The sequence below is a fragment of the Chiloscyllium punctatum genome, chromosome X, assembly GCF_047496795.1.
Source record: "Chiloscyllium punctatum isolate Juve2018m chromosome X, sChiPun1.3, whole genome shotgun sequence".
NCBI lineage: Eukaryota > Metazoa > Chordata > Chondrichthyes > Orectolobiformes > Hemiscylliidae > Chiloscyllium > Chiloscyllium punctatum.
Genome location: NC_092791.1, coordinates 21,187,583 through 21,208,597, shown reverse-complemented (window position 1 = coordinate 21,208,597; position 21,015 = coordinate 21,187,583). Strand labels below are relative to the sequence as shown.

The window sequence follows — 21,015 nt, the reverse complement described above, 5'->3', positions numbered from 1 at the left end:
TGCCTCCAACCTTATAGTCTCCCAACCCCGAACAGCTCATTCCGAAAATCCATAAAATCCACAAACCAGACTGCCCCAGTAGGCTCATCGTGTTCCTGCCCCACCAAGATGAGTTCCTCCTATCACCACTTGTCCAGAGCCTGCCCACCCACACCTGTGATTCCTCTAATGCCTCCACTATATTGACAATTTCCAGTTCCCTGGCCCGGTCTCCTGTTCACCATGGATGTCCTCAATACCTCCATCTCCCACCAAGATGGTCTGTGGGCTCTCAGCTTCTTCCTAGACCACAGGCCTAAACAATCACCATCCACCACCACTCCTGTTTGGCTGAATCTGTTCTTACTGAGCAATTTCTCTTTAATTCATCTCACTTCGGCCAAGTCAAAGGAGTGGCTATGGCTACCCACATGGGTCCCAGTTATGCCTGCCCCTTTATGGGGTATGTGGAACAATCCTTGTTCCAGTCCTACACTGCACATCTACCCCCCCACCCCACTTCACAACTCTTCAGTACATCAATGGTTGTTTCATTGCTACTTCATATTCCTCCCTGGAACTTGAAAAGAAAAAGTTCTTTTTGCCTCCAATTTCCACATCATCCATTTACAACACTTCCTTTCCTTGACCTCTCCATCAAGAAATAAACTGCCCACTACTATTCACCACAAAGCCACAGACTCCCATAGCTGTCTTCACGACAGCTCTTCTCACCCCACACCCTGCAACGATGCTATCCTATTCTCCCTGTTCCTTTACCTACGTCGTATCTGTTCAGACAATGCCACCTTCCAAAACAGCATTTCCGACATGGCTTCCTTCTTCCATTACAGTGGTTTCCTGCCCACTATGGTTGACAGGGCCCTCAAACATATCCGATCTATCACCCATGCTTCTGTCCTTGGCCCTTCCCATCACTCAACAGCATGATCAGGTCTCTCTTGCCCTCACTTTTCACCCCACCAGCCTCTGCATTCAAAGGCTCATTTTCCACCATTTCAGACAACTCCAGCAGAACACAACCTCTAAACACATCTTCCCCTCACTCCCCCATCTGCATTTCACAGGGATTGATCCCTCTGGGAGGCACTAGTCCATTCATCAACCACCAACAGCACCACCCCCTTCCCACGTAACTGCAGAAAGTGCAACACCTGCCCTTCACCTCCTCCCTGCACATCATCCAACAGCCAAAAAAAAACATAGTCTTTTCAGGTGAAGCAGCATTTCACCTGTACTTCCTCCAGTCTTATTGTATTCGCTGCACCCAGTGTGGCCTACTCTACATTGGAGAAACTAAATGCAGACTGGGCGAGCACTTTGCTGAACACCTCTGGTCCATGCGCAAGCATGACCCCAACCTTCCCATATTATTTTAACAGTTATTTTAATACAGCATCCTGCTTGCCATGCCTACTATGCTGCAATGCTCCAGTGAATCACAGCGCAAACTAGAAGAGCAACATCTCATGTTCAGACTGGGCAGTTTACAACCTCATTCATGATAAAGGGCTTTTGCCAGAAGTGTCAGCTGTCCTGCTCTTCAGGTGTTGCCTGACCTGCTGTCGAGAATCTAGAAAAAGTATATTCCTGTCAGGGTGAAAAGGAAAGGCCTGGTAGGTATAGGGAATGCTGGATGACTAAAGAAATTGAGGGTTTGGTTAAGAAAAAGGAGGAAGTGTATGTAAGGTATAGACAGGATAGATCAAGGGAATCCTTAGAAGAGTATAAATGAAGTAGGAGTATACTTAAGAGGGAAATCAGGAGGGCAAAAATGGGACTTGAGATAGCTTTGGTAAATAGAATTAAGGAGAATCCAAAGGGTTTTTACAAATATATTAAGGACAAAAGGGTAACTAGGGAGAAAATAGGGTCCCTCAAAGATCAACAAGGCAGCCTTTGTGTGGAGCTGCAGAAAACAGGGGAGATACTAAATGAATATTTTGCATCAGTATTTACTGTGGAAAAGGATATGGAAGATATAGACTGTAGGGAAATAGATGGTGACATCTTTCAAAATGTCCAGATTACAGAGGAGGAAGTGCTGAATGTCTTGAAATGGGTAAAGATGGATAAATCCCAGGACCTGATCAGGTGCACCCGAGAACTCTGTGGGAAGCGATTGCTGGGCCTCTTGCTGAGATATTTGTATCATTGATAGTCACAGGTGAGGTGCCGGAAGACTGGAGGTTGGCTAATGTGGTGCCACTGTTTAAGAAGGGTAGTAAAGACAAGCCAGGGAACTATAGACCAGTGAACCTGACCTCGGTGGTGGGCAAGTTGTTGGAGGGAATCCTGAGGGACAGGATGTACATGTATTTGGAAAGGCAAGGACTTTTTGCAAGGTTTGTAGCTCAGGTTGAGGTTTAGGGGGTAGGTTTGCTCGCTGAGCTGTAGGTTTGATATCCAGGCGTTTCATTACCTGGCTAGGTAACATCATCAGCGGCGACCTCCAAGTGAAGTGAAGCTGTTGTCTCCTGCTTTCTATTTATATCTTTCTCCTGGATGGGGTTCCTGGGGTTTGTGGTGATGTCATTTCCTGTTCATTTTCTGAGGGGTTGATAGATGGTATCTAGATCTATATTTGTTTATGGCATTGTGGTTGGAGTGCCAGGCCACTAGGAATCCTCTGGCATGTCTTTGCTTAGCCTGTCCCAGGATAGATGTGTTGTCCCAGTCGAAATGGTGGTTTTTTTCATCCTTGTGTAGGGCTACGAGGGAGACAGGGTCATGTCTTTGTGGCTAGCTGGTGTTTATGTATCCTGATGGCTAACTTTCTTCCTGTTTGTCCTACGAAGTGTTTGTGGCAGTACTTGCAGGGAATTTTGTCGATGACGTTGGTTTTGTGCAAGGACTGATTAAGGACAGTCAGCATGGCTTTGTGAGTGGGAAATCATGTCTCACAAATTTGATTTAGTTTGTTGAAGTTAAAAAAAAAGAGGATTGATGAGGGCAGAGCAGTAGACATGATCTATATGGACTTCAGTAAGTTGTTCGACAAGGTTCCCCATGGGAGACTGATTAGCAAGGTTAGATCTCATGAAATACAGGGAGAACTAGCCATTTGGATGCAGAACTGGCTCAAAGGTAGAAGAGAGAGGGTGGTGGTGGAGGGTTGTTTTTCAGACTGGAGGCCTGTTACCAGCAGAGTGCCACAAGGATCGGTGCTGGATCCTCTACTTTTTGTCATAAAATGATTTGGATGCGAGCATAAGAGGTACAGTCAGTAAGTTTGCAGACACCAAAATTGGAGGTGTAGTGGACAGTGAAGAAGTTTACCTCAGATTACAACAGGATCTTGACCAGATGGGCCAATGCGAGGTGTGGCAGTTTGGGAAGGCAAATCTTAGCAGGACTTATAAACTAGGTCCTAGGGAGTGTTGCTGAACAAAGACCTCGCAGTGCAGGTTCATAGCTCCTTGAAAGTGGAGCTGCAGGTAGATAGGATAGTGAAGGTGGTGTTTGGTAGGCTTTCATTTATTGGTCAGAGTATTGAGTACAGGAGTTGGGAGGGCATGTTGCAGCTGTACAGTACATTGGTTAGGCCACTGTTGGAATACTGCATGCAATTGTGGTTTCCTTCCTATCAAAAGGATGTTGTGAAACATGAAAGGGTTCAGAAAAGATTTACAAGGATGTTGCCAGGGTTGGAGGATTTGAGTTATAGGGAGAGGCTGAACAGGCTGGGATTATTTTACCTGGCATGTTAGAGGCCGAGGGGTGACTTTATAGAGGTTTACAAAATTATGGGGGGAATGGATAGGGTAAATAGGCAAAGTCTTTTCCCTGGGGTGGGGGAGTCCAGAACTAGAGGGCATAGGTTTAGGGTGAGAGGGGAAAGATATAAAAGAGACCTAAGGGGCAACTTTTTCATGCAGAGAGGGTGGTATGTGTATGGAATGAGTTGCCAGAGGAAGTGATGGAGGCTGGTACAATTGCAACATTTAAAAGGCATTTGGATGGGCATATGAATAGGAAGGGTTTGGAGGGATAGCCCAGGTGCTGGCAGGTGGGACTAGGTTGGGTTGGGATATCTGGTTGGCATGGATGAGTTGGACAGAAGGGCCTGTTTCTATGCTGTACATCTTTGACTCTATGCTGTGCTTTTTCAGCATCACAGTTTTGACTATAATCTCCAGCATCTGCAGTCCTCACTTTCTCAGAGTTGATTACAGCCTTCTGGGCTCAATATGGAATTCAATGCCTTCCAACTGTGAACCCACTCCTTTCCCTTGTTTTAGCTTTGTTAGTTACATTCTAACACCCTCTCTTCTCCCCCCCACCCCATCCCAGTAGGACGGTGTTCTTTCCAGTCTGGCAGGTAGACCCACCATTGTTCTGTCAGTCACATTCTGATCAGTTATTCTCCACCAGCACTCAAACACACTCCCCCACTATTACATAAGTGCTGCCTCCTCCACTCTTCACATCAGCTCTGATGATGAGTGGAGTTATCTAGACTGGAAACATTAGCTTGCTCTCTCTCCATGGATGCTGCCTGACCCACTGATCTCTAGCATTTTTTGCTTTCATTTCAGTTTCCAGCATCTGCAGTAATTTGCTCCTAAACTGAATCTTGTTTGGATTACTAAACAATAGGGAAAGTGGCACCTGTAAATTAGATGGAGAGTCAAATTAACCAGAAGAATTTGAAAGCTGCAAGTCCCCAAAAAAAAGTATCTCAAGTTGAGAAGCAATTCACGACAATTTGCATTTACATAGTGCATTTAACATTATAAAACATCCCAATGATCAATAAATCAGAACAAATGCTGGACAAGGAGATGAACAAACTTTTTTTGCTACTAATAAATAGACATGTATGAAGGGGAAATTAAAATCCCAAAATTCAAAAATGGATGTCAGAATTGAACATGACTGAAAAGATGAAAACATGACTGAAAAGTCATTGTGTGCTGCACGAGCACGTATTAGCCCACAGGATAAAAAGTATTTTAAATATTACGAGGCAACTTAAAGGAGTTGGAGAGAGAAAGCAGTCAGCATTAAGCATCTTTGCTTATTTGGTGGCACTAGTTAGAGCAGAAAGATGAGTTCCAAGAATAAAACGATCTGGGGAAGATGAACTTTTGTCAAAATCATACATTTTGATGTTTTTGCATCTGACTGCTTTTCATCTGTCTTTGCTGACAGGTCACAAATTTTATTCTGGCAAAGTTTACAGTTTTCAACAAAAAAGATTTGAATTGAAACACCTATTGAAGGGACAGAAGAGCTTCAATATCCATGGCAGATTTCAGTAAACTCACCAATGCAAATAACAGACTGGTCTGCCAGTGCAAACAAGAAGCCTAAACAAAATCAGATGTAAAGGATAATCTGAAATCTCATGTTAAAAAGAATAAGTGTGATGAGTACCAATGATGACAATTAGAAATTATCCTGTTCTGTTTTGGATCTCATTTAAGATCTGGGACAGAACAGATTGCGTGTCATTGGCTGCATATTGACTCACGACCAGCAGCAGTACAGAGGCACCATTTTATACAGAATATTTTCATTGCAACATTCCAATGCAAATCGAGTCATGTATCAAATCATGAAAAAAAAAGGGGGCTTCCAAACCACTTTCTCTTCAAAACAGCATCACCTTTCCTTCCCAGTTGTTGAGAGTTGGCATTTACAGCAGTCAGCAATGTGGTGAAATCAAAAACCCTAGACGAAGCAGCATCTTTAAGAGCATGCACGCTGTCACACTAAGGTCAGAGCTCTCCTGTCCAAATAAATTGCGCATTTCAATAACTTACACCATTCAAAATATTAGGATATATAGACAGATGTTGATCCATAAAAATGTAGATTAACGCCACAAGCGAATGAGTAGGAAAAACTTGGTCTCTAATTAAATTGCAATTTTGAGGGGGAAAGCCGCGAAATTAAAGCATCTGAAAACATGATGATACGGGATGGCACTGTTTGATAACATTTTATTAAAATATTCATGTTGCAGCAGATATCAAAACTCGAAGCCATAAAAATTCTTCAGTCGGACTGACATCGCTGACATGTTCTTGGCCCAGGATTCATCCTCGTCGCCTTCAAGGTTAAGCTGTTAATGTGCAAGCTCTAGTGTTCGTCCACCTCATCTCCCTTTCCCTCGATTTACTGTTCTAAGCCTTTTATCCGGAGTAGCTGCCGGTACTCAGGAACGCAGAACATGCACGCAACACACATGACAGAAATATTAAAATGTCACTGCCGCATTGACTGGAATAGTTTTACCTTCACAATGAGGAATGAAAAATATCTTCAGAGAACGCACACAAGAGCCAACGGAAGCAATCAAATATTAAACATCCTTCATCACATTTTGAAAATAAATTTAGTTAACTACAGTCGATCCTACCATTTATGAACATTTTTTAAAAAGTGAAATATCTAACGTTAAAAGATAGAAGCACATCAGACGCTCCAAAGGTCAGGCACGGTACCTGGTAACTGAGGGCACACTCAGATTCCTGGCTCCCAGCTGGCATGGTTGCTGCTCACAGAAACGCTGCCGATCTTCACTGCTGACTGAAGCCGCAAGCGGTCAGACGGACAATTGTGGCCGGGAGGTTCGGAGCGCGTGCTCAGTCTAGCCCCCTTACACAGCGCGCGCGCGCTCCTGACTCGTTCCACCAGCGACACACACAGCGCGAGTAGCATCAGCACCAGCCTTATGTCTTCCCTGAGTGGTTAACCGGCTAAGGGAGTCTGCCAATCACCATCGTTCATCCTTTAATATGTGTACATGTGAGGGTTGATGGAGAAGAGTGTATTTGAGTGATCATCCATCTTCGGTCAAAGTTTTTTTTAAAACAAATTGCAGCTGTTGTATTAGTTTTTTTAAAAAAAACATCTAAATTTAATTTCATTATCAAGTCCATCGTTTTATAAAACAAAGAACCGTAGATGCTAGAAATCTGAAACAAAAACAGAAAATGCTGGGAAAACTCAGCAGGTCTGGCAGCATTTGTGGAGAGAGAAACAGAGTTAATGTTTTGAGTCTGTTGTGACACTTCATCAAAACTTCTTCAGGGTTACTGGACCTGAAACATTAATCCTGTTTCTCTCTCCACAGATGCCGCCAGATCTGCTGAGTTACTGCAGCAACTTCTGTTTTTGTTTCGTCATTTTATAATCTAAATGTTTAAGACATTTCAACCTGATCAAAGCATTGTGTTTTGCAAATAGAATTATGTCATAGAAAGAGACAAGGATCACCGACAGGAAGCTAGTCAACTGACCCAGTACACACCAAGTTTTTTTCAAGAACTACTCAGTGTCTCACTTTTTATTTTGCACTGTAGGTGTCTATCAATTCTCTTCTGAAGGCCTTAATTGTACCTACCTTCACTACACTTTCATTTCACATCCAAATCACTCGCTCTTATTTTAAAAAATCCTCATGTCCATGGTTCTTTGGCCATTCAAGTTACATTGGTGTCTTCTGGTTTTCAATCCTTCTGCCAATGCAGAACTTCTCCCTCTGGAAGTATGTAAGTAAATGCAATTGTATAATGTAGTGCAGGTAGATTGAACTGTCAAGTAACTTTATAAATACACAAAATAATAATGGAATAAACCTCATCATCATGTCAGTTGTATGCAAGACAATGTTCTACTGACACTTCTTCCCTAAAAACAGAAACTGTCAAATATTTATTAAATTGGAACATAGTGGCCCAAAATCATATAAAAAACAACCCTTTATTACACATAAACCTTACCAAAATGTTCAAACCTAAATAAAGTAAATATCACACTGCTTTGGGGTTGAGTCTTTGCATCCTGTATGATTGTCTTGGCATTCTCACCCGTACCATAAACTATTCTCAGGGAAGGAATGATCTATTTCTTTTAACTGCATCACTGAAGATCAGATAGTTTAGCAAGTTATTACCTCCCGTTGTATGCCCCAAGTGAATGCAATACACTTCCTTCAAAATAAGGGGGAGATGCAATGGCGGAAGCTGTGACAGGAGGCAGTGTCCATTAAAATTAAATTAACTTCCAGATTCTTCAGCAGTGTATTACATTTTCCATATGTCAAATTGAGAAAGGGCCAAGATCTATGGTGCAGGACATAATCAAATTTGAAAACAGGAAAAGATAAAATAAATCAGCAGTTGAGTGGCACTAAATTTGGATTTTAAAAATCATGTACACTTTGGAAGGATGGGAAGGCTGCAACATGTAAGCAGTTTTGAAACATGTGAGGCATTCTGCTACCTGAAGTTGCATTGGTTTATTTCCAAGGATAGCATTCAGCTTTATGTTATTGTCTCAAGTGGTCAATAAGATGAAGTCTATCTTATTACATTCAGACATGATTGAAATAACTGGCATTGTTTGCCTCAAGTGATTTCAGAACATAGTTTTGCTGACTTTCAATGTGACCCTTCAAATTGTTGCAACACCCACCAGACCGTTGGCTAATTGGTTCCTAAATCTAGTTTAATTTTCACATTATAAAAGGAAAGTAGGCCTGAAATGCCAGTGTAGCATATAAGCACACAAACATTTAACATTACTTCCATTTAAAATTCCTTCCTTTCCTATCCTAAGACTTTTTAGCTGATGGAAACATAAATTGATCAAGTTCTCCTTTAAAGCAAATAAATTAACTTGATAAAAGTAAACCAGATCAGAAATTTAGACAATCATTCATACCCTAATATTGCATGGCACAATGTCAGGTCCAACATTCCTTAACTGGCATTGTTGACAATGGAATCACTAACATTGGGATGGCTGTCAGTAAAATTACATATAGCACTACACATAGACTCTTAGTTTCCAACTGTTGAGCACACAGCTGTCCTTAACTCTTTAAAGTGTGCATTTTGTTATTCAAAAACCATGTGGAGACCCCTCACTATCAACCGTCAGACTTGTCCTGAGGTGAGAAAAGAATATCCAATTCCTCAGCAAACCCATTCTCAAAACTCCTCAATGTACACGACTATCGTAGGATAAATAACGGTTGATCATTTCCACTGGTCAATGAGACAGTAAAGAGGGCATAAATTGAAGGCAATCACAAAAAAAGTTAAAGAGGTTTGAAAGAAAAATCTTTATGCAGAGAATGATTAGCATGTGGAATTATCTGCGAGAAGCTTCTGTTGAAGTCAAGTCAGCCAATTTAGTTAAAAGGAAATTAAGTAGGTGCTTAAAATGGGAACATGGAAGGTTATGACAAGAGAGTAGGACAGTGGGATTAAGCTAGGTGGCTGGATGGAGAAAGCATGGACACAAACACAATGGGCCCCATGCCCTGTTTCTGTACTGCAACATCCTTTGTTTTTATAGAAATAACATTGTTGCATGCAACTTTTCTGAAAATAATAATCAAGCTCTTCAGAAATTTTTAAAAACATATTCTCAATCCCCAGATGAGGGCACTGCTTTATAATCATTTCAATCTATTATACCATGGCTATATTAATCCGCACATTAGATACTATTTTGACAGAGTTGATCCCTTATGTGCATACAACAGATTGCTTTAGATGTTTAAACTTCAGCTTTCTTTATTTCTTTATCATCTATAAATCACAAAAAAGCGTTCCTTGCAACCTCATAGTGCCAATGAAGAAGCATTTTAAGCTAACCAATGAAAACAGAAACTTCCAGTCATAGCCAGAATTTTGCAATTTGCTTGGACTGTTTTGATAAAGAGGTTTTCATGTTGACATCTTCACATTAATCAAGCCTAATGCTGGGAATTCTCCTGATGTCGTTGTCATCATCCCAGCTACAACCACTACCATCTCAAGTTAATCTGGTCACTTACCCAATTGTGTTTTGGGGATGTTAGTACATAAGGGCTGCTGTGTTTGCCAAAAATAATCACTTTTTAAAAATGTTTTTTATTGGGTAAAGCAAGTTGAGCCATTTCAGAGCCATAAAGCAATACATAAATGCAGGTATTATTAGTTTCATTGCTGCTACCCTTCCAAAAGCCATCTTCAACATGTACAGAAGCTGAGCTATGTACCTCTGCTTCACATTCATTGACTTATAATAAAGGAGGGTCTATATTCTCCACCAAGTTTCTCAAAAGTGTAGACATTAGAATAAAGCGATGTTCCTGACTTTTTAACTCATCCCACTTTATTTTTCCAAAGTTACAAAAAGTGACAAAAATAATTTCCAAGATACTTTGCAGAAGTTAACAATTTTAAGAAAGCACAATATTCTGCATTGTAAATCCGACATTTGTAAGAACCCAAAATGGCAGAGAAGCTTTTTAACATATGCTGATTACATTTGAAACAGATAACGTGCTTAATTGTAAACAGAGTTTTCCTACAGACAGTAACCCAACTCAAGAGGTTTGGAATTTGAATGTTAAAGAAATGTAATGCTTGTGTTGGATGTCCAGGAGACTTTCTAAGAAAATCTAAGAAAAATGGCGAGCATGGAAGGGAAGAGAGACGATAGTTGCTTTTTGGCCTACCAATAATAGGCTTTGATTGAGCATTGTTCTAACTGCAGGACAGGGGAGGTGTGTACAAACTGGTAGAATACAAGTTCCAGACTGTTATTAGGAAGACCTTCTGCAGACAAAGAATAATCAATATCTGGACAATATCTGAGAAGGTAGTGAGGCAAAAAAATTAGATCGAAGGAACAATTAGATACCATCTGGTGGAAATGGGGATTTGTGCAAAGATGAGCTATTTGGAAAAACAGACTATTCTATCTGTATGGAGCTTCGCAACTCATCACTGAGTATCACTGCAGATACAACCCAATCTTCTCAGCTCCAATTAAAAAAAATGCTAAACTCTTATGATTCTTTGTGTAACTGTAATCCCTCACCCTAAGAAATCTAAACTGTACCCTTTCAATTGCTGTCATATCTTCCCTGGAACATGCCTGGGAAGCGAATATGCTTGGGAAGGTGCTGGTCAAGTATTAGTTAAAGCAAAGTCAGCCAAGTAAACACAATAATTTTGAAAAGATTTGGGTGCACTATTTCACTGCTTCTTTTATCCTTGAACTTTTACCTTTCCCTCTATCCTCTGACTTAAGCCTTTTCCATCTACCAAAATGTCAACTCCAGCTGGGAGAGAGCAGAATGATGACAATTGCATACATGGCCCTGGCCCACGCTGTTCAAGGAATCAACCAGCAGAGGGCAGAAAATCCCCATAATGAAATCCACCTCTCCTGTTAGATTTATTCAAGAGCTTGATACAATGCCTCACAACATTTCCACTGACCTACCTTCTCAAACATCAGCTAAATTGACAGGGATTATATTGTAATTACTCTTGAAAAGACCTGTTTAGACATATGCATGTTTATAATGAGTCCTTATCCTATACTATCTTGATAGATGTGGTGAAAACACAGCAAATAGATATTGTGCAAATTAATACATTCTTTGGCAGTGTTTTTAGCTCATGTACAGTTTTCATTTTGCAGCAAACACTTATGTTGTCAAAATATATGAAAGGGCTTAATGCTAAGTATCATGAACATTTAGTAGGAAGAAAATCCCTGTTACAGTTGTGCACATCTCATTTGGACCTACTGGGAGGCACAGGACTTCTCCATGTGGAAATTTAGAAAAATGGATGACAAACTACTCTCTTAAGTTTCCCATCAATTTTAAGACAATTAAAGTTGCCCACCCTCCAGGATAGTGCTGGCGACTCCAGCGATTAGAATAGGTTTCTGGACAGTGTTGTGATATGAGCTTGCAAGTAAGGAGAAAACTCCTGTGGAACATTTAAATTTGCAAATTTTTGTCAATGGTCATATAAATGTTGCAGCTGGGGAGGACAGTTGTAAGCAGGAGGTCATGAGATGAAACCTTCACAAATACAACCAACCAGATGTGGTAACCTTATGAACAGCAGCATTCTCAGCGACACAGACAAGTCGGAAGTCCATTTTATTCACTTCATCGTGATTCTGCACACAAGTCTAAAGCCACAGGTCTCTCAGAAGACCTTATACTATTTCCAAATAGGACAAGACAGTGGTGAACAAGGTGCCAACATTTTCACGACTGAACCAGAACTAACAGCTGGACATGCAAATTTAGTAAATTACCAGAGTAATCAGATATATTTCAACAGTTCAATGGTAAGCTCATTACTTTGAAAAGTGAGCCAGATTAAATTAACATCTGTTTTTTTTTTGCCTTGTGGAAGTCTACAGATTTTAGTTGATAATATAAATGACATTATGATTTAATCAATAAAATAAACATATTTGTTTTTTGAATAAATCCTAAAGAGACATGATCCAATCATATTATATTCCTTATGTGCAACATTTTGCTACAAAAATGACATGCACGTTCTTCTGACCTTTCTTTTCTTCCCTGCATTTCCTTCCCAAAAATAAAAGTCTGCCAAACAATTCTCAAAAGGAAATTGGGCAAGCACTTGAGAGAAATAAAACTTGCAAGGTTATCAGACTGACTGGATTGCTCCACAGAGAGCCAGCATGGACTTGCTGGACTGAATGGTCTTCTGTTGTGCTGCAATAATAATTCACGAAGTTAATGAGCTTCTAGAAGAAATAAATGTAATTATAGCATTTAAAAATCTTTTTGCCCAAAGATATGAATATAGAGCGTACTACCAATAAGACTAAATTCTCACACTTCAGCACACTCCTTTTTCCTGCATCATGTTTTTGTCACGCTTTGAGACATCTGCTTATATTCGCTTGAACAGACATGGTTGTAATGCCTGATTTACTACTGTATTTCCTTGTCTAAATGTTACCATCCTTAAGTTGTGTCTCCCAGCTCACCACCACATGCCATAAAATGCTTATGTTAAACATTTACATGCTTGAAAAATATTCTCAGATCATTTCTACTGAAGATTACATTTAAAAAATGTCCCAAGTGCATTCAAATGCTCCTAGTTAAAGTCTCCTCAGCAATTCGGTTTTACTTTGTGGGAAAAATTACCATAGAACCAAGTGTAATAATGGTGAATCAGATAGAATAACAAATCTAACCATGTGTTGGGAATATATAGTTATACTTATGGGCTGTATGCAAACCTGGAAGATATAGAAATGTTGGAAACTCTCTGTATTAAAGAAGGTTTACCGTGTGGTTTCTTGGAAATTAAGTTGACAGTTTAATGCGTGATGTTTCCAGAAAATCATACTACTGAGGGGAGAAGACAAGTAAAACTTTTAGGAAGATAATGGAAAATGTTTATGGGCCTTAATTTCTGGAAATTGTTCTCACAGAACTAGGCAGCCATAAGGCAGAAATCCCTGTAGCTGAATGTCTCTACCCATCTCTTAGCAGAGGCTTTTTGGAACCTGATAAAGTTTACAGATACCAAATATTTCTGGCTACCTGATAAACTTTGAAAGGCTGAAATGTAACCACTTTCCAAAGACTTGGATCAAGCTTGATTTCACTCTGACCTGTTTTCCGCCTATCATTTCCAAACAGGTCAATAAACATCTAACTCAAAGTGCCATTTTCCAGCTTTCACTCCATAGCCCTGGGGGTAATGCAAATGCATATATAAATATTGCTCCAATGTTTTGTGAATTTTTCAACTCAACCACCCCTTCAGGCAGTGTATTTCAGACTTCTACCACCCTTTGTCTGAAAGATATTGCCCTCAAATCCCCTCTTACCTTAAATCTATGCTCCGGGTTATTGACCCCTCCACTAGTGGAAAAAGTGTCTTCCTAGCCCCAACAGCTATGACCCTCATAATCATATACACCTCCATCAGATTCCCTCTCAACCTTTACTGCTTCAAGGAAAATAATCCTAGCCTATGCTGGTTATTGCCACAATTGGAGCACTGCATGCAGTTCTGGTTACTACATTATAGGAAGGATGTGATTGCACTATAGAGTGTGCAGAGGATATTTACCAGGATGCTGGTATTCAGTCAATTCCATGATTCTATTATCTATCCAAATTCTATGATTCTATTATCTATCCAAATTCTATGATTCTATGATTCAATGAAAACATTTATCATAGCTCAAACCCTCCAGTCCAGGCAGCAACCCAGTAAATATCCTCTGACCCCTCTGTAGTGCAGTAGCATCCTTCTTATAATGTCGTGACCAGAACCATAGCAGTATTCCAGTTGTGGCCTAACCAACATTTTATACAGTTCCAGCATAATTTACTTGCTCTATTGTGACGAAAAGTGCCTTTGAGAGGGGTTTGTCCTGTTTCTCTCAAAGACAGGTGTTGTAAACCTGGTGCTGAGGTGTCTGCTTCATGGAAAGTAATTAGCTTTGGGTTTTTAAAAACTTAGACAAAAGAAGCATGAATGGGTGGAGTCAGGCTCACACAGATCCAGGGTTTTAGTTTTGCTTTCAGTTGTTGAAGTTGGGGTGTTTGGAATTGAAGCTGCTAGATACAGCTCTCTATCTGCTGCTGCTAAAAGCTTGACATCCCTCTCTGTTGCTAGATTCATTCTGTCGGTGTTCCTTATCCTGGACTGGAGGAGATAGCGAATGAGGAAAATCTGTTTTGCTGAATTTACCTTTGCCAAGCTTGTGTTTATAGGATGCAGCAATATTGAAACAGTTGATGAGTAGTAGTTAAATAATATTTTATTTTGTTAATTATTTTAATAGAGTTAAAGTCATACCAATTCTTCTTTTTGTTTTTGTGCTTTAACTGTGGTGCAAGAATAATGTGTGCTTCGCTTAAACTCTAGTAGTTTGACCAATGAAATCACATCTGAAACACAGCACTCTAACACTTACCTTTAAATAAGATAAAAGTTAGGGACTAGGCTATCTCCTGGATATGTTTTCGGGAGGTTTGGTCTGGTTCATAACAAGCTGGGGCCTCTTGTCTGGATCAAAATCACTAATTCCAGATTGGGTTTAGGATTATTGGATTTAAAGGCAGTGAGTGGATGAATGTTGGTGTTCTCCTTTCAGGTGTTGCATTCAGTTGGTTTTCATAGGGTGTGTCTTGTGTAATGATGGCTGTTTCAGAGGCTAAGAGTTTGCTAGGGGTGGCAGTAGTCTCTTGGGGCGATTTATAGATGGAAAGAAAAGCAAAGATTTTGAAATTGGCAGTCAGGGTGGAGTTGGGTTTGCCCTTGAGGAAAGGGAAGGTAATTGCAGCGATAGTTCAGCATTTACAATTGCCAGAAACACAATCGGAATAATTGAAAATGGCTAAAATTCAACTGCAAATAGAATAGTGTGAATATAGAGCATACGACATTGAACAGTACAACACAGGCATGGGCCCTTCAGCCCATGATGTTGTGCTGAACATGATACCAAATTGAACTAATCCCTTCTCTCTGTCCTTGGTCCATATCCCTCTGTCCTTGCATATTCACGTGCATAACTAAACATCCTTTAAATGTTCCTATCATATGGTGCTTCCACCACCCTCCCTGGAAGTGCATTCCAGACTGCTACTACTGCCTGTGTAAATGCCCCTCACATCTCTTTTGAATTTTCCCCTAATCCACAAACGCATGCCCCTTAGTATTAGACATTTTATCTCTGGGAACAAGAACCTGACCGTTAACCCTAACTATATATCTCATAATTTTAACAACTTCTACCAAGTCTCCCTTCAGCCTCTGCCACTCCAGAGAAAACAACCCATGCTTTTCTAGCCTCTCCTTATAGCTCATACCCTCTAATCTAGGCAGCATCTGGTAACCTCTGTCCATAGCCTCACATCCTTCCTGTAATGGAGCGACCAGATGTCTGACCATTGCCTATGTTGAAGGAGAAGGACATAGCGGTCTTTTTCATTTCATTTGAGTAAGTGGCTATTGACCATGTGGGTATAGGTGATTCAAAGTTGGAAGGTAGAGGTAGCGAGGTGTTTGCCTCAGTATCAGAAGAGGCATCTGGGGTGCATGATTAGGTGAAAAAAGCCATCTTAAGTGCATATGAACTAGTACCAGAAACCTACAGACAACGTTTTAGGAATCTGAGGAGGGAACGTGGTCAAACAAACATAGAGTTTGAATGGATCAAACAAAGTAACTGTGATATGGCTGTGATAGGGCTTTGAAACTGGATCATATGATGCTCTTAGAGAGATGATTATTTTGAAGGAGTCCAAAAATTCACTTCCTGAAGTAGTGACAACTCATGTAGAAGAGCAGAGAGTTAAGACTGCAAGATTAGCAGCCGAACTGGCAGATGATTATGAGTCGGTTCAAAAATCAAAGTTTAGCTTTTGGCATCAATTTCAATCTGTGAGAAAAAAAGAGAAATCCTCACGTGATAAGGGAAAAGGAGATCTCATTGAAGATAGTAAAGATAGTTTACCACAGTCTAAAAAGGAAACCCAAGGAAAGAGAAGTAAAGAAGATCAGGTGTTTTCACTGTAATAAAGTAAACCAAATGAAGTTGCAGTGTTGGTAGTTTAGAAAAAGCACTGGGAAGGTGGATGTGGGAAAGCAGAGTAAGCTAATGGGCTTTGTTAAAGTGGTAATGGAAAGGACGGGGGAAGGTAAAGCACTGGAAAAGAATGTACAGCCTGGTCAGGGGTTGGTTGAGAAAAAAGTGCCAGATCACTTTAAAGAATTTATTTGTGAGAGTAAGGTTTACTTATGTATGCCAGAAGAAGCAGGTAAATAAATTAAGATTTTAAGAAATATGTGAGCAAGTCAATCTTTGATAGCGATAGATGAGGAGATATGTAATTCAGAAGGAGTGTTGCTAAAAAAGGTGTTAATATGTGGAATTCATGATGTGAAGAGCTGTGTTCCATTGTACAAGGTGAGGTTGGAGAGTCTGGTAAAACGTGGTGAAGTGGTGGTAGGTGTAACAGAGAAATTCTCGGTTCCAGAAATACGATTTTCCCTTGGGAATGCTAGAGCTGAATCATAGGAAGGAATGACGCCTACTGTGGTTGAAAAGCCAGTGGAAAATCAGGTAACTGAGGTGATACAGGAAGTATATCCTGGGACTCTTCCTGATTGTGTGGTAACAAGGTCACAAAGCCACAGGTGGAAACAAGAGGAGAAATCAATGAGTAAAGATAAGGAAGTCGAAGTTCAATTATCAGAGACTGTGTTTGAGCAAGTGGTTGAGAGAAAAAACAAGAACAGGTGGAGCATAAAGTGGATATTTTTAGTTCAGAGAAATTAGCTGAATTACAACAGAAAGATGAAAAACTAAAGCACTTGCATCAAAAAACATACGCAGAAGAAGAATCTGAGTGTATCCCAGAATGTTACTATCTTGAAGATGAAGACTTGATGAGGAAATGGAGACCATCACATATTCAACCAGATGAGAAATGGGCAGACGTTAATCAAATTATATTACCGGTGGGTTATAGAAAGGAGGTGTTGCAGGTAGCACATGAATTACCAGTAGGAGGTCATTTGGCAGCTGAAATACAAAAGCATTGTTATTGGACTGGACCATATAAAGATGTGGATGAATTGTGCTGGACATGTCATACGTGTTAAGTAATAAGTAAACCTCAGATAGTGATAAAACTAGCACCCTTAATATCCTTTCCTGAATTTGAAGAACCTTTTACAAGAGGTTTAATTGATTGCGTGGCATCCCTCCCTAAAACAAAAAGTGGGAATTGGTATTTGGTGACCATAATGGATGCGTCTACTAGATTTCTACAAGCCATTCCATTATGCAGCATCATGGCTAAAAGGATTACAGAAGAGTTACGCAAATCTTTCATTAGATACAGACTACACATAGAAATACAATCGGATCAAACTTTACGTCAAAGCTGTTCAAGCAAGTTATGGATAGCTTAGGAACAAAACAATTCATACCATCCAGAATTGCAGAGAGCATTAGAACAGTGGCATCAAACTTTGAAGACCATGTTGAGGGCCTACAGTCAAGAGTATCCAGAGACTTGGGAAAAAGAAATTCATTTGTATTGTTTTGCAATTTGGGATGCACCTAATGAATCAACTAAATTCAGTCCATTTGAATTAGTTTTTGGACATGAAGTGAGAGGACCACTGAAATAAACTGAGGAAAAGTTGATGAGTCAGAGTTCAGAGATTATGTATTTGGACTATGTGTCAAATTTTAGGGAGAGATTAAATAAGGCGGGTGAGTTGGCTAGATAGCATTTGAAAATAGCACAACATGTGATGAAACAAGAAGCAGTCAAGAGATTAAAAATTCACAATTTTGTTCATGGAGAGAAAGTGTTAGTGTTATACCAGTGATAGGTGAACCTATAAAGGCAAGTGGGCCTCATCAAATTGAAAGGAAATTGAGTGAGATGAATTATTTGATAAGAATGCCAGAGTGTGTCACATGTATGTGCTCAAATGGTATTTTGGTAGGGAAGGAAAGCAAAAGGAGAACATGTTACTGGTTACAACTCAGAGTGAAGAACCAAGACCAGATAGTTCTGAACTTGATATCCCTTAAACTAAAATGGATAATGAGGAAGTTCTCAAAAACTGGGGTTAATTATTGAGTTACCTTCTGGAGGAAAATGATCAAAATAACCTGAAAGAGTTATTACAATCACATGGGGAGATACATGGGAATAAACTGAGAAGCAGTAAACTGATTACGCATGATATTGATATAAGAAAAGCTATTCCAATTAAGCAAGACCCTTATAGGCTTAACTCTCTAAAGTTGGGACGGGTTGAAGAAGAGATTGAAAGCTTGCTCAAAGACAATATAATCGAAGTTTGTTGCAGCAAATAGAACTCAACTGTAGTAAGAGTCTCAAATCCAGATGGTACCCAACAATTATGTGTGGACCATCGCAAAGTCAATGCAGTTACAAAATCCAATTCATATCCAATTCCACATTTAGAAGACTATATTGAGAAGGTGGGACAAACAACTTACATTTCTAAGTCGGACATATCAGAGGTTACTTTTATCTGAAACAGCAAAAGAAATTTCAGCTTTCATGACTCCAAATGGACTTAACCAGTTTAAAGTCATGCCATTTGGTATGAAGAATGTGCCAGCCATATTTCAAAGACTAACCAAGATGGTCATTTTGGGATTACCCAATTGTGTGGTGCACATAGATGATTAGATGATTTCCAGTCATACATAAAAGGAACATTTGGAGCATCTATTGGAATTGTTCAATCGACTTCAGGAGGTGATAAACCTGGCTAAGAGTGAGCTTGCAAAAGTCCAAATTGTGTTCCCATGCCTTATCATTGCACATGGAAAGATGGCCCCATGGGTTGTGAAAACAAAGGCTACTGGGAAGTGGGATGATGCTGCTCCTTTAACAAGGTTATGTTGTCCTTGGTTTCTTTTTCAGGAGGACATAAAGACACAAGTTCCGAAATGTCGAGGGTTGATCTACTGATCTACTTGAGTAAGCAAAGAAAGGGGAGTGGCTACTTCTCCCAGCTCAGCTTTTCTCTGGTTTGTTTTGGTTTTAACAAGCAGAGTTGTGAAGCTGCTGGGCCCAAAGAACTAGGTCCATGCTGATCCTCCCTCTCTCTGACATTTCTAAGAACCTGTGTTGGATTTTTATGGGGTGTTTATGGGGATTGTTGCAGGCATTTCGAACAGCATCATTAAGTTGGGATGATCTGTTGGGTTTTCAGATAGGCTAAGTTATTCTATATTCTGTTCTCTTTTGTTTGTGTTTCATTCGGTAATCTTGCAAATAAATTGTTTTGTTTAAAACTGAGTTGTTGGGCCAGCTGCATCACTCCTGGAAGTTCCACGTTACTCCTGCTTAAAACAATGAGCAAAGTTAGGGTCTGGGCTACTTTCTTGAAATGCGTGAGAGTGTCTGCTCAGGTCCATAACAGATTGCGGGCTCTTTGCGGGATTTGCTCTGTAGTTCCAAATTGGGATTAGAGTTGTTGGACTCAAAGGCAGCGATTGATAGGTGTTAGTGTGTTTTGTTCTGGGTGTTGAATTTGGTTGATTTATACAGTGCTTGGGATAGCAATCGCTATTTCAGTCAGCAAGAGTTTTCTGGGGGTGGAAGAAGTGACTTTAGTCCAAGAAGGTGATTAAGTCAAGCTGGAATTAACAGACAAGCTGGGGTTGGAGCTGCCTCCTTCCGTAAGGAAAGAAGAGATAATTACAGCAATAAGTCAGCATTTAAATTTGCTGGAAACACCATCAAAGTCTTTAGAGATAGTTAAAGTTCAATTGAAAATGAGGCAGCTTGAGGTAGAGGCAAAAGACAAGGAAAGGGCAACAGAAATGAAACTGTTTGAATTACAGTTAAAAGCAGAGGAGAGAGAAAAAGAATGAAAAGCCCTAGCAGAACAACAAGAAAAGAACAGAATTGCTTCAGCAGAACAAAAAGAAAAGGAGAGAGAAGAGAGAGAAAAGGAGAGAGGGGAAAGGAAGAAAGAAAGGGAGTTTGAACTTCAGAAATTGGCACATAGACAGGAAAGTCAGCTTAACAGGATGGAGATGAAGGCTGAAGGTAAGCTCAGTGAGGAGGAGAGTCAGGATGAGCAAACCCATGGCAGCCAAAGGCCTGGTGGGGATCTAATTAAATATATTCAAGCATTGCCTCAATTTGATGAGAATAATGTGGAAGTCTTTTTCATCTCATTTGAAAAGGTGGCTAAACAAATGCAGTGGCCGGTGACCATGTGGGTTTTGTTGATCGAAACAAAACTTGTAGGTAGAGCTAGTGAGGTATTCGCATCCCTATCAGAGGAGGTATCTGGGGAGTGTGAGGAAGTGAAGAAAGCCATCTTAAGTGCTCATGAGCTTGAAAAGGAAAGAGAAGTTAAAAAACTCCAGTGTTTTCATATAATAAAGTAGGCCACATGAAATCACAGTGTTGGTGAATGAGGAAAAACACTGGGAAGCCAAATGTACAAAAACAGGATAAGCCAGTGAATTTTGTTGGGGTGGTAACGGAAAGCATAATGGAGGCTAGAACGCTGCACCAGAATGTACAAGCTGGTTGGAGGTTGGTTAAGGAGGAAGTGCCAGTTCTTGTTAAACCATATACCTACGAAGGTAAAGTTTACTCACATAGGCCAGGAGCAGCAGGTAAAGAGGTTACAATATTACTAGATGCAGGATTCTCTCAATCTGTGATGTTGA

The 21,015-nt window shown here is 40.1% G+C and overlaps 1 protein-coding gene across 3 annotated transcripts in view; it reads right to left on the bottom strand.

Moving 5' to 3' along the window:
* LOC140471127 (electroneutral sodium bicarbonate exchanger 1-like) overlaps nucleotides 1-6,636 on the bottom strand; it is a 767,860-nt gene extending 761,224 nt beyond the window's left edge. For all 3 annotated transcript variants that reach the window (XM_072567015.1, XM_072567017.1, XM_072567016.1), the window contains exon 1: nucleotides 6,453-6,636. In XM_072567015.1, coding sequence (XP_072423116.1) covers nucleotides 6,453-6,497 — 45 coding nt within the window. In that variant the 5' untranslated portion in view covers nucleotides 6,498-6,636. The remainder of the gene's footprint in view (nucleotides 1-6,452) is intronic.
* Nucleotides 6,637-21,015: the final 14,379 nt, after the last annotated feature.